The sequence below is a fragment of the Schistocerca piceifrons genome, chromosome 1 (assembly GCF_021461385.2).
Source record: "Schistocerca piceifrons isolate TAMUIC-IGC-003096 chromosome 1, iqSchPice1.1, whole genome shotgun sequence".
NCBI classification, from domain to species: Eukaryota; Metazoa; Arthropoda; class Insecta; order Orthoptera; family Acrididae; genus Schistocerca; species Schistocerca piceifrons.
Window position 1 is genome coordinate 326,134,640 of NC_060138.1, and position 14,126 is coordinate 326,148,765.

At 36.7% G+C, this 14,126-nt stretch overlaps 1 protein-coding gene across 2 annotated transcripts in view; it reads left to right on the forward strand.

Moving 5' to 3' along the window:
* Positions 1-14,126, forward strand: part of LOC124782548 (double-stranded RNA-binding protein Staufen homolog 2) — a 257,615-nt gene that overhangs the window by 59,754 nt on the left and 183,735 nt on the right. For both annotated transcript variants that reach the window (XM_047253950.1, XM_047253949.1), the window contains exon 4: positions 3,741-4,000. In XM_047253950.1, the coding sequence (XP_047109906.1) occupies positions 3,741-4,000 (260 nt within the window). The remainder of the gene's footprint in view (positions 1-3,740; positions 4,001-14,126) is intronic.

The window sequence follows — 14,126 nt, forward strand, 5'->3', positions numbered from 1 at the left end:
CCAGACAACTGGGTCACTAACATTTTCTTATGTTCTTAATCATGTTACCGAAAAGCACCATTGTGGATCCAGTCACTGAGAAACATAGGTGAACTTGAAACAGTGAAAGTGAAGTTGCAATTAAGATATCAGTTTTTATGTACAGTGGGGGCTTTCAATAATGCAACCTTCACTACATGGAGATGAACATAATAACCGAAAGGGCTTTCCTAGTATAAGTGTACATGCAACATGTAATTACATGTTCCCTAGTGTCGATTCTTCGTGGCCCGGTTCTGTACATGATGCTTGTGTATGGAAAACCTCTTATCTATCTGAGATGCTAAGAGAAAACCAGTGAAATGCTTTAATGTTAGCAGATGAAGCATATAGTGTTGCACTGTGGTTAATAGCACTACTCCAGAATCACCAAATAGCTGATGAGAAGACCTACAACAGACTTCATTTGAAGGAGATAGTAACAATCGAATGGTCCTTTGGACAGATGAAAAGTTTCCCAATTCTGTGTAGCAAAATAAGACTTGCCCAAACAAAAACACCCAAAGTGATTATAGCATGTTTTATTCTGCACAGCATTGCACAACAGGTAGGGTATCAGGATTATGAGGCACCTGTAGTTGAGTCAGCATAAGTTGATCCCTGACAGTTGCAGCGGAGAGGGCGTGGCACCTTCGCGGGCTTACCTCAACTATTAACATAACGTGATTTTGTAAATGTGTCTTTGGCAGTGCCTCTGTGTTGTCACAGCTCTGTAGGCAGATACTGTTTCTGGCTGCAGCTATTTGTGTTTCACACTTGAAAGCTAACAACGGAACTGCGAGCTGCCAGGAACCTTCTTATGCTGTCTCTACTATAGTGATGTTGACAGTAATCTTCCAGTAATGAGAGAAGCAGATGCAGCAGCAGCAAACATACATACACATGGTACAAACAAAAGATGAGAAATCGTTAATGTTATATGTCAACTGTAGTGCGTGAAAGGTTTGTATCTAAACTTTGTTTAAAAAGGCCAAATTTGTATTTTTTATTTTTCTTGGAACTTGCTGAAATTTGATTTGGAAATTTTACTTATACCAAAAATCGTTTTTTGGTGTGATGAAAGTGTTTACAGGATACTAGAGTAAGCAAATGCACAAATTATTTAACCTCTAACACTTGAAACTGGAGCATGATACTCTTATTGTTCCACTGGAAATAAATTAGCATTGAATCATAGCTTTAAAAGATACAGTTGAATGTAAACAAATATTTAATATAAAAAATAATTTTTAATTTTACAAATATGACATTTCAAAATATCATATTGAAGAATGTTCTATTGTTACATATAAGAGAATGTGAAGTCTGTTTCTCTTTCTCCTCCTCTCACATCAATTTTTGTTGCTTTTGCTTAAAAACTTCTAGCTGCTGCAGCAAAATGAGACACTTTAACTCTACATTAGATAAATTTATCATTTCCTGTGTCTTCATAGATAATTTTTGTTGTTTCGCTCTCTGAGGAGCCAAAACAGATGATAAAGCAAATAAATTTACTTCAGGGCCCATTACATTGGGAAGGTCTTCAATTGCATTTTGTAAATCGTGCATAAATATTTGTGGATTGTAAAGTTGGAATCAAGTGATTGCACAACATCGAAACTGCAATCAGTGAAGGGTACACTGGTTCAAGTTGATGCACCTACCACAGAAGGCCCTAAAACAAAATTAAAAAAAAATGGTATATTAGTATGTGTCATGATATATGGCTAACAGGTTTAGGCATAAACATGGGAGGGGTTCTGTCAAGTTTTGTGTGTGCTCCACTGAACTAGTTTTACCAAAATTTATTGGACTGTTTTTAACAAAAATTGTTTTGGTTACGCTGAAAGAAAAGTTCACTAATTAATAACTGCAAAGTGTTAAGCGCATAATAAAAAACAGAGAGAGGGGGTGACTTACCATGAATTCTATGTGTAGTAGTGTTGCAGTCAACCCCATCTAAAAACTTAAAGAAGAGTTCCTCCTCCTTTTGTAGTATTACTTTGACATTCCCAGTATTCTTCAAACCAGTCTTACACTTAAGTCGTGATTTCATGTTGTACACTTTTCTTAATGTTTTTTATTTCTTTTTAAAAAGTTACCCTATCGTATCTGAATTTCTTTCAAGCTACCAGGTTTCTCTTTTCTTGTGTTAGGTGTTTGTGATTTGCTAATAATCACTGGTTAATCTTTTACTGCATTAATAAAAGCAAATTCTGAGTCTTCCATCCCTGCACACAAACATGACTAAAACACACAGTTTCTATTCACAAATGTAATCGCAACACACACTCTTTGGCACACTGATGTATACAGACTGAGAACCAAAGAGGTTTTATTTCAGTATTCTTGCTGGGAACTTACTCAAGGAGGAGGGGAGGTAGTGAGAAGAAAATACTCCATGGTGAGAGAATAGGCTACGAATTTTTTTTATTCATATGGAATTGAGAACTTACTCAGAGAATGCTCTTTTGCTCTGAGAATCTTCTCCAGGGAATGTTCTCATTTTTTATTCATACAGCCTAGTGGTATTATTAGCAAGATGCCATTTAGGTTGCAGTTATATTTGCCTGTGCAAAAACTTGAAGTCAGCATTCAGTTAGTAGGGATGTATGTACTTTTGGAAAAGAAATATATATTTTCATTTTTTTATTTATCACTTTTTAAATATTTATGAAAAACTGACAGTGTCCAGATTCCTCTTTTAGCTGTAGGAAGTTGTACAGTCCTAGCAATAGTAAGTGAGTATAAAACCATTGTGTTCTGCTTTGAGTATAGTGAAATGAGGATGAAGTCTCTGCCCCCATTCAGATGTAGATATGGGCTGTATCTCCTCCACATGACAGTGTGTTACCAAGAAGCTGTTTTTATTTATAGTGTTTTGATCTGATGAGTCTCAAGAGCATGTTATTTAAAGCTGCTGTAAGCCACAATACTATTTCTTTTGACTAAGTTAAAATAAATCTGAAAGTTTTCTGCGTAGTGTTCTGCATACCTGTTGTTTGGTTACCAGTGTGGTTCCACTTGTTCTGCATTTTTCATTAGTAATTGATTTATGTTGAAAGATAATTGCCTAGTAGTGGTATAATTTTTATGGCAAATATGTATAGGTACTAGGTTTATTATAATAGTTGTTTTAAAGTTAAATGCGGAATTGTGTATGTGATTTGAAGCTTTCTTATTTTTAAACCATGCTGTTCTCAAATTAACACCAAGAGAATACTGTAAAGGGAAAATTTCCTCATTTGTTGTGTGAATTATTTAATAGCAAGCCTTGCTCAAATTTTCTCCAGTATCATTTCCTGAATATAATATGTGGTTTAAATGGCTAACTACTCTCAGCATGATTTTCCAGTCACATGTTGAGTGGTATATGTATTACATCTATATTTGTCATTTAAAATTGGGTTGTGGAACCATTAACAAAGTGTGGTATTGATACCATTTGCTGTATGTCGTATATAAGTATGGAAAACTGTTGTTTTTAAATGTGCTGATATATGAAAATTATTGCAACATTATACTCCTTGCAGTTAATTTCTATTTATTTCACAGTGTTGAATTACCTATGTTTTCCTGCCCAAATAGTCTTTCAAGTTCAGTACCATCACATTTCATGGATTGTAGTCCAAAATATGGAAATTGAGATAAGTTGACTGTTTTTATTTCCTCCATTTTGAAAATAATTGTAATAATGAAGTAATTATTTTTCATTGTTCTAGTAATGCTGATGAATGAGGGAGAAAGTACGCGACAGCAGCATGCACCATCACAATCTGGCACTCACTGTACATCCACAATCACTGTCTCAAACACAGCCACAGCAACAACAGCAACAGCAACAGCAACATCACCATCACCGTCAACATCTACCACTAATGCTACATCTTCTGCTAATAGTACAACCACGTCAACAAACTTGGCAAACACGAAAGAGAAAACCCCTATGTGTCTTGTCAATGAACTTGCAAGATTCAACAAGGTAAGGCAGTGCTTGTGTTTTTAGTAGTTAGGTGATGATTTTGGCATGATTTAACCAAAAGTGTGGTATTGGGAGCTGTGCGTTTAAATCTTGTGCTAAATATATAATTCAAAAATTTGATAGAACTGATATTTACTTACAAATTTGATCACAGTTAAGATTCATCTGCCCATTCCCTTTTGGCTTCTCCTTTCTGCTCAACTCCTTTTGTATTTTCTCTTTCCTTAAGCTACTTCATCCATTCCTGTCTTTCCACTCTTGCTTAAACTGCACACATTTTCTTTCATTTTTGTGGGTGCTCCTCCTCCCCACCACAACCTTCTATATTTTTGTGAACCAAAGACTCATCTTGTAATGGCTAAGAGTGGACATAATCAAATTAAACCATTCATGTATAGATATTACATAATGTTAGTCCACAGCCACAAAAAACTTTGTGCAAATTTCTGTAGTGTTTTTGGATGCAATAGTGCTGTGTCATTGCTTCCAAAGAGCAGGAATTTTAATCTTTGTTCTTTAACACTACATGTTCAAAAAGCCAGTTTTGATCTGAACTCCATTTACAGTAAACTTACTGATTTTTATGTAGGAACAATGTACTGCTACACAAGCCTGATATAATTCCATTTGATCATTTTGTGTCTGGGAAAAGGTTAAATTGTTTTCTCCATCCTGTAGTGCACAAAGAGACTAGCAAGATAGTCACAGCTTGCTACTGAAGACTTTTTGTTTCCAAATTGATTTGCGAATGTTGCATTACACATACCCTCTGATAGTACATCAGGAGTGATTGCATGTAGATTTTATGAAACTGTCACTGTGAAGTTGGAAACAAACTGGATTTGTATAGAGTGGATTCCAGATTTACTTGGCCACACTGCTTAAACTGTAGTAGCTCAGTGAAGAAAAAGTTGAAATTCATGTTAGGAACAGTGAAAACATACAAAAGGTACTAGGTAACTTTAGCAGCACTACACTGTCAACACTTCATGTAATATTTCCAAGTGATTTTCGTTACTCTTTACCCTCAGCTGTCTTTTTTCAGCTGACCAAATTCATAATAGTTCATGAGGAGGAATACTCTTTCAGCTTGATAAAATAAGACACATTTGAATAGCATAAAATCAGGACATCTTAAGATGTCTCATATTGCAACTTTTTAAAAAAAAAAAAAAAAAAAAAAAGAAAAAAAAAGAAAAAAAAACCCTCTTGATTAATTTACTGGAGTGTTTTGTCATAAGGAACCAACTGTTGGTAACCTGAATGCAAGATACATTTTTCCCCAAAATTCTCCCATAGCAAATTAGAATGGAGCTTATCTGCATTACTCTGCAAATAAAATTTTCTCATAATAAAAATTTCTATCGTGGTGCTCGTTCCTTGGTTGGATATGAAGCAACAATATTTCTAGTGTTGGAAATTAATCATTGTATATGACATTAACTGTGTGACCATTGCCAATTGGAGGTGTTTCCATTAGCTAGTGGCCACTATCAAACTCGCATTTCAGTTTTTTTTTTTTTTAAACGTGAGAAGAAAGGCACATTTTTCTCACCAACAAAAGTGTAATGTTTACTCTACATCAGTGAGTGATGGTGTTGAAAGATAATCACTCACAAACTTCAGGATTTGGCATAGCTCTAATGCAAATTTAAAATCTGCAGCAGTTTGTTATGCAAAAAGAACATTAATAGGAAAACAGCAAAAATCAAGAGTTCGGTTGAATATAATGTGAGGTTTTGGATTGCATTGGGAAACAAGCTACAAACTGATGATTCATCAAGGAAATCCTATGAGAGGGCTGAAAGCTGGGAAATATCGTGAAATTAAAGCTAGTTTTGTTTCCCTTGTACAACATAAAAGGAAAGGGAGGCTCCCTCTTTCAACAGTTAATCCAGGTAAATGCCTTGGAAACTGTGAAGACCTTAAATATAGCAGACAGAATTTTGTGAGAGTATCTGCCAGTACCACAGGTTTGTGTGTGGATGTGCTCTCTCTATCTGACAAGTACTTCACTAGCACAGAGACTACCAGAAACCTCATCAACTTCCAGAGGCACGTGATCCAAATGTGGCAGCATCACTCACCTTCCACACCATATCACCAGTACCAATGAGACATCTCGCTTCTGGGGTATTCTGAGCAATGTGACAGTGTCTCTAAAGGGGCAGAATATATCTAATTAAGAACAATGTGATAATAGTATCACTGTACAGGAAGAAAGCTGCCACTACCACTCCTCTCTCCTGTTATTCTGAAGTGAACATTGTTGCTTAAGAAAAATATCCCCAAGTGTCTAATGATTCATTTCCAGGAAGATGCAGTATGACAAGGGAATTAGTTATGGACTTGCTAGATAATGATCGGGATCACAGACTGAGTGCACTGTTCATTTAAGAGAGCTACACTAGTGTTTGATGCCTTTAAAGGCCACATTAGGTATAAAGTGAAGAATAAAGTGACTGCTTTGAACACACACCATTTCATTATTCCTGGTGGTATGACTACAAAACTGATTGTGCTTTTGATGTCTTTGTGAACAAACCATTTAAAACATTATTCTGATAGCATTTTTGATGAGGATTAGACACTCACTCCATCTGGCAATAAAAGTCACCTGTGAGCTGTATGTATGATTGGATTTTTTCCTCTTGGTCCACAATGTCATCAAATTCTGTCATCAAAAAGTCCAAGAAGTGTCCTCAATTATATTGAGAAGAAGCAGCTTTGGGAGGAGAGCAGCAAAAGTACTGTCAATAATTAAAGTGAGACCAGACATGGTAAAAGAAAATTTTTGTGAATATTTAACCCATTATTTCCAAAACTGTTGAAGATATCCGTACCAAATTTTTACCAATTGAATGTCTGAATGTATTTAGTTTATACAATTTTTTTAAAATATATGTTTGTTTTTATTTTATTTTGTTGATTTATGTATTTTTAAACAATTCTGATTTATACAAGATACCATCAATTATATGACTCTCAAAATGCTGATTGTAGATCTGTATAATCACCACCACTATATGAATAATTTCTTCAGTTTTTATATTTATAGGTTCCTGAGAAAATGGGGCTTTTGTCAGAAAATTTAGTTTTGAGAAAATTCAAGTTAAATCGGTAAGTCTGTGGAAACACACATGTCTTCCTACAAAAAGAAAAGTGGGTAATAGCAGCCTGCTTCGTAATCTGACCCTTCCTATTCATCAAATTCTTCCTTCTTCTTTCATGCCTCGTTTGTCGTATGCTGAACAGAGATTTGAGCCCTCTGAACTCTTTAATCAATCCATGGCTTCCAATGTTCTTGCTGTATTCTGCCTAATTTTTATTCCCAGCTGTTCTGGAACTTACGTTCTTCCAGAATTCCCATCATTGAAGAAGATAACTGCATCACACACACACCTAATCTTAGCTTTTATGCCTACAAAGACATCTTTTTGTTATCTGAGTCCACACAATATTGTTAAATGCTTCGTAAATGTTTGTATTTCTTACCATGGAGACATTTCTTTAGCAAGTCAGGATTAGCCAAGTCTCTGAAATAGTGTTAATGGCCTCCATTATTGCTTCAGGTACTGAATGTTTATGTTTGAAATCATCTAATTTGCCCGCTGCCTCTGCTTTTTCTACACTTGCACCATGTATCTTGTGTGGGCGTGCGCAAGATATGTTCTGGGTTAGTACCTGTGGACAGCCAGTGAAAATATGTTGCCCACATCGCTCTTTTCATGCACCCAAAATCGTGTTTTCTTTCATGGTTTTGCTGTAGTATTCCTGAAATTCATCAGTAAGCCTTCTAGCATATTTTATACTTTTCCCTATCTGAAAATTTGGTGTCACTAAGTTTCTTTTTCAGCTGACGAAGGTGGATTCACATCCTTTTCTTTACATGGCCTGCACATTCAAGCTTTTTAATAGGTTCATCATTGGGTTTGCTCTCTAAAACAGTGTTGAAGGATTTGCAGCCTCCATCTCGTAGACATTTCCGATATCAAACTCCGTACTCTGATTGTGAATGATGAAATATAGCCATAGCTGATGTTATTGCCATACTACCACTTGACCCTTCCTAGTTCTTTGTGTATGAGGGCATTTAGACACTCTTTTTTTTTTTTTCTATTCAATATCACCTACTAAGGTTCATCCTTGACAATATGTAGTGAGAATTTCAGAGTCCTTTCCAGTTTCGACACTTGTTGCAGTAGCAAATCCACTTTTTGAAGTATGGCCCTTTTTTGCCATGACCCATGAAATGCTACACTAATATCTTTTACACTAACATTCTCTTTGACTGCTTCTACAGCGACAATTTTTGTGGATTCTTTTGCAACAGAGTATATGCAGTTGCCATAATTACAGTATACTTCTCATATTGTGTGGGAGGGTTTGGTAGATTCAAGGGTGCACAAAGTAGTCTACCACCACTACTAGCTTTCCCAATACACTTAAGTCCATAAAATAACCTCACAGTGGCTTCATATAGTTCATTACTTCAGCATTTGGTAGAAGTTAGAAATGATCTATCAACACCATAGTTTTTGCATATGATTTTAAGTTCACAGACTAATCCATTTCCGATAGTCACATTTGCAGAAAGCACTACATCTCCACCACATCACTTGCATCCTACAGTGTCTTTCAATACTGATGTTAAAATATTCAAATCCATGATTATATTTACCTTCATGGATAGGTAATGCATCTCCTAGACAGTGAGCTTTGCAGTTTTTTGTGGAGTGGGAGGAATGTCAACACTCTTCTCACCACTACAACTATTACTTCGCCCAGTTTCACTACTATCCACAACCGGTGTAGCTCTGTAGGACCTTTTCCTTTGCTCTAGCATCTCTTGAAGATGCCTTTCGGTTTAATCATTTAAAATGAGAGCAACAACACACAACAGTTTCTTTATAAACACAGCACACTATCAAATATTGAAATATTTGTTTTGTTTTCAAAGATATACAAGCTCATGAACAAAGAAGTTCAATAATCAGCATAAGCATTCTGTGGTAAACAAATTCAAAGAGAACATAGAAAAGCCACAGCCTTCTACGGCATGTTGTTTCTCAGGGTTGCATACAAATCTGAAACAATGTCGAGACATCATGATGTGTCAAGTAAACGTTAAAAAAGATATTAAAAACACATTTTCATGGATTTTTTACAAAAATTATGCACCATTTTTTTCTGGGAAGTCCAAATACTTATATAGTAGGAAAATAAAGAAATTAGGTGTCCTTTTTTTTTTTAAAAAAAAAGTAGTGAAAAAGTTGACAGTTGTCACGAAGACTGATTAGAGGCCTGGTATTTCTAAGTAATTTATCTACATTAAAACATAAAAAATTATGATTTTGAGTGATCGTATTATGAACAGTTTTTTGGCACGAATTACCCTTCCCCCACCCCACTCTAAAAATTAAGGGTACCTTTTATATTTGGGTGTGACTAATTTTCAGGCTAACAGTATGTCTATGTTATTGTACAGACAACACTTTTTGACAGTTGTTTTTGATAGTGGAGAGTTCAGTATCACATTTCACTGTTTTGAAGATACGAGTTGGCAATATCTGATGCAGATGAGTTGGACCATGGTACATTCAGTGTTGTCTGTTTTTGAACATTGTTGTAGTGAAGTCACTATAGAATTTTTTGAACATCACTTTACATCATGAACATCCCATCTGCTCATTTGTTAAGAGTCCCTGAGTGGTCAGCGCGACAGACTGTCAATCCTAAGGGCCCGGGTTAGATTCCCGGCTGGGTTGGAGATTTTCTCCACTCAGGGACTGGGTGTTGTGTTGTCCTAATCATCACCATTTCATCCCCATCGATGCGCAAGTCGCCGAAGTGGCGTCAAATCGAAAGACTTGCACTAGGTGAGCGGTCTACCCGATGGGAGGCCCTTGTCACATGCCATTATTATTATTATTATTATTATTATTATTATTATTATTATTTGTTAAGAAGTGCTGACTTCCACAAAAAAATTGAGAAGTTGGTCACTTTAATGTGATCTTCAGAATGCAAAATTGGAAAGAATAAATGTGTCTATTATGTGATGGTATGACACACATTGGCGTATAGTGTAACAATATTCTTTGCAGCGATCCCAGTGAGCTAGAGAGCAAGATAGACCTTGAGTAGAAGCACAAGCAAGGCTGAAGCTTGCTTTTGAAATGCTCTGAACACCCTAATATGGTACACTGGTATGGACCTTGTTATTCAAGCTCTATATATTTTTTCAGACTGTACTACATCACTGTAAGCCTTTTAGGGAAATTTTAGTTCCAAACTCATTCCCAGTTTCTTTCATTTCTGAATCTCTCAATACTGATTGATTCAAGTAATGGTAAGTTAGATATAGTGCTTGTGTGAACAGCTCTAAACATGCATGAAAGTTATTTAACTTGTCAGCTTATTGTGTCAGTTTGCAAAACTTTTCCACTGTCCTTCATAGAATTATTTGAAATGATTATGATGTAATTATTGTGGTTTCCGGTGTGAAGACTCCACACTGGCCTATCTTCTAAAAGCCTCTTTATCTTTGCATAACTACTGTAGCTTACTTCCGTTTCAGCTTACTTACTGCAGTCAAGCTTTGGCCACCCTCTGTAGTTTATACATCCAGGTAAGTGTCCAAGACATAATGTATCTACACTGATGTGCAGAACTTAAGGATGAGAGTAACTTCTGGATGGTGTGTCTTGCCAACAGGCTTAGCTCAGTGAAATATGAGCCACACACAGAACTGCTACAGTATAGTGCGAAATGTAAGTGAAAGAAATACACAATGAGATGAACAGAAATGACACTTTTATTCAAAGACAATAATTAAAATGAAGTCACTGGAATTTACGATGGTCCCCTAAACATTACAAATGGCAGGACATGGTTCTTAATAGGGTGTGTGATTACCACAGACAGAAGTGCATGCTTTGCGTTGTACTCACATGCTGACTACAGGGTTGGTAAGGAGTTCTTGTGGTAGAGTATTCCATTACTCCATGAGCATGGTTGACAACTACTGGATGGACGTAGGTGCATGTGCGTGTGCTGCAGTACATGTTTCCATTGCAGCCCATATTTACTTGATGGGATTTAAATTGGGAGAATGGACAGGGCAGTCCATTCGCCAAATATTCTATTGCTCCAAGAGCTGCTTCACCTGCGCAGGTTGATGTGGTGTTCCCACCTCACACTGTATGAGGGTATGTAATATACCCAGAAATGTTCTTGAACATGATCATTTTGGTGGTCCAGGTGTTATGGTGTGTGGAGGAATAATGTTGTGTGTGTGTGTGTGTGTGTGTGTGTGTGTGTGTGTGTGTGTGTGTGTGTGTGTGTTAACCTCCAAATCTTTGAACATGGTACACTCACTGATCAACATTATTCTGACAGTGTTCTCGTTCCCCGTATGTGTCTTTTCTTTTGGGAGGGGAGGGGGGGGGGTTTAGTACACTCACTGGTCAGTGTTAATGTGAGACTTCTTCTTCCACATATGCGTCTTTTTAGGGGTGCATTCAGCCATGATTTAATTTTTATGGATGACAGTGTATGACCGCAATTCACATTGAAACAGCACAGGCGGAAGAATGCAGGTGCAGGACCTCTAGGAACTAGAGAATATTCTGTGACTGGACTTTCCTGCTCATTCCATGAACTTTAATACCATGGAGCATGTATAGGATGTATTGGGGAGACATATCACGTCCATATGCACCAATAACCATCCAGCAGTTGTCAACTGTACTGTTGGAGGAATGGAATGCCCTACTTCAAGAACTCCTTACCAACCTTGTGACCTGCTTGGGAGCATGTTGCAGAGCATGCATTGCTGTCTGTGGTGATCATATATCCTGTTAAGAATCATGTCGTACCTTTTGTTATGTCCAGGATACCATCATAAATCATGGTGACATGAGTGTAATTATTGTCTTTTGTATATCATTTCAGTTCATCTCTATGTGCGTTTCTTTCAGTTAGCTTCTGTACTATACTATAGCAGTTCTTTCTCTTTATGATCCAAATTTAATTGAGTTATGTTACTTGGCAGTCTCATCATGCAAAAGTTAACTTCGTCCTTTAGTTTTGCGCTTTATTATAGATGCATTATGCCTTGGTTATACTTAATTTCCAGCAGTTTCATGGGAAGATTGGTTCATTAAGTAGTGTATGACAACCTATAGAGAAATGCAATAGTGCTTACAACATCCATAGTGGTCATTAGGGGACACTTTATGACAATGTGTCCTGTTCTACGTTCTATTACTCCAATTGAAAGGGACAATTGTGTGGTCGTGGAAATGTTACATGTGAAAAATATGATAAAGGGTACACAGCAGTCATCAAAATAAACATCTCCTGACATATATTTTGACCATCATTGAAAGGCACTGTAGTCACCTTTAACATACTCATTAGCTCAAATGCGAGATTGTTTACTCCAGTTGGAAGATATTATTTTGGACAGCTGTGTGGTCATCTGGAATGCCAGTGTTTATTTTATCATCTGCCTTCCTTTATTAACTGACCCTGAGAAGAGACCATCAGGTTTAATAAAAATGAAATGTGAACTGAAAAATTACATCACAGTGTACGGTCTTCACTTTTTACATAATGTGCATGTTGTTAACAGCTAGGATGCTGTAAGTGGACACACAAGAGCTTGTTGGTTTGGTTCAAGGCCTGTTTCCTTTCAGGTAGGAAGAATTTGTGGAATGACCTATCTTCATAAAGCATTGCAAAAAAGGTGGCATTTTATTTTCTTACTGAGTGTTTATTCCCTCTTAATTTTGATAGTAATTTACGGGTGTCAGTTTGTAACTGTTCCATGACACTTATTTAATTTGTGGTTGGCAGATGAGCAGCCTATGTAGTTTTCTATAATCATCTGCATCTGAACATCTTGGCATATATTTCAATGATATCATCATTTATTCCAACAATGTCAGCAGGTTCTTCTTTATTCTTAGGGCAATTGCAGCCTTGCAGTGCTTTTCTCAAGATTGAAATGATCATCTGAAATGACAAGTAAATTGTTTGATTTGGCAAGCATGCGAATGAAAAGAATTAGAAAATTCTGACATTAGTTTAATATTTATTGACGATTTGGCAAGCATGGGAAAGAAAAGAATTAGAAAATTCTGACATTAATTTAATATTTATTGACAAGCACTGCCATATTAATTCTTCAACCTCTGAGGCTTTGAGAAAAATATTTTGATAAAGACACTGTCAGTAAAATTGCAGACAGGATGTTGCAAAAGGAGAACTAGTCATGCAAGGTGAGGCCAACAGATTGAATGAATAAAAAGATACATCTATTTATAGGAATGCATATTATTGTTTGCTGTGGATTGGTTAAATACGCCACTGTCTGTGGATACTGTGTGTGTGTGTGTGTGTGTGTGAAAGAATTGTTAACATGTAAGCACTCTGTTCTCTTGATTCCTTTGTTACTTTTAGTTTTTGGAAATATCAAAAATGCTTATTCTCACATGACCAACTGGCAGTTTCATTGGTTTAATTCTCTACAGATAATTCAGATAATTCGTTTTGTTCAGTTATACTACATAAATCTCAATTTGTGCGATTTGGATTTTGGCAAAAATAAATTGGGTTATGTGGCTACAGGCCTTCATGAGTTGTCATTCTTGTTACTGTAACATTTTCTGCAGTAAGAAAGTGTGTGGACGCAAAAAAATATGGGAGGGCTGCTAATATTTCCACTGTTCAACATTCAGAAGTCTTTGGAGTGAATCTGAAAGACTGACAGTGAAGTGCTCCCATTCGCCTATATATTGGTAGAACAAGTTGATTCCATATGAGATACAAAATTGTTAAGGCTTTCGTGGCCACTTGTTGACAAATTGCCTGTTGTATTCTGTCTCTGGTTCTTTGGACAACGTTTGTCTGACGATTTTTCTTACGATTCGCCAGCTTAAGTGGCTGGCATTGTCAAAGTTTCACCCTCCATTGCTGGTGGTGGACTGAAACGGAGCTCGCAGCCGCAGACTGTGTGTAGGTGATGCACCAATGTCCGAGGGCTTCTCTGTGGTCATTTCCGGTGCGGTTCTCCTCTGGCTACCTTCGACGGTTGTTGGCTGCGGTACAGGAAGCCAGG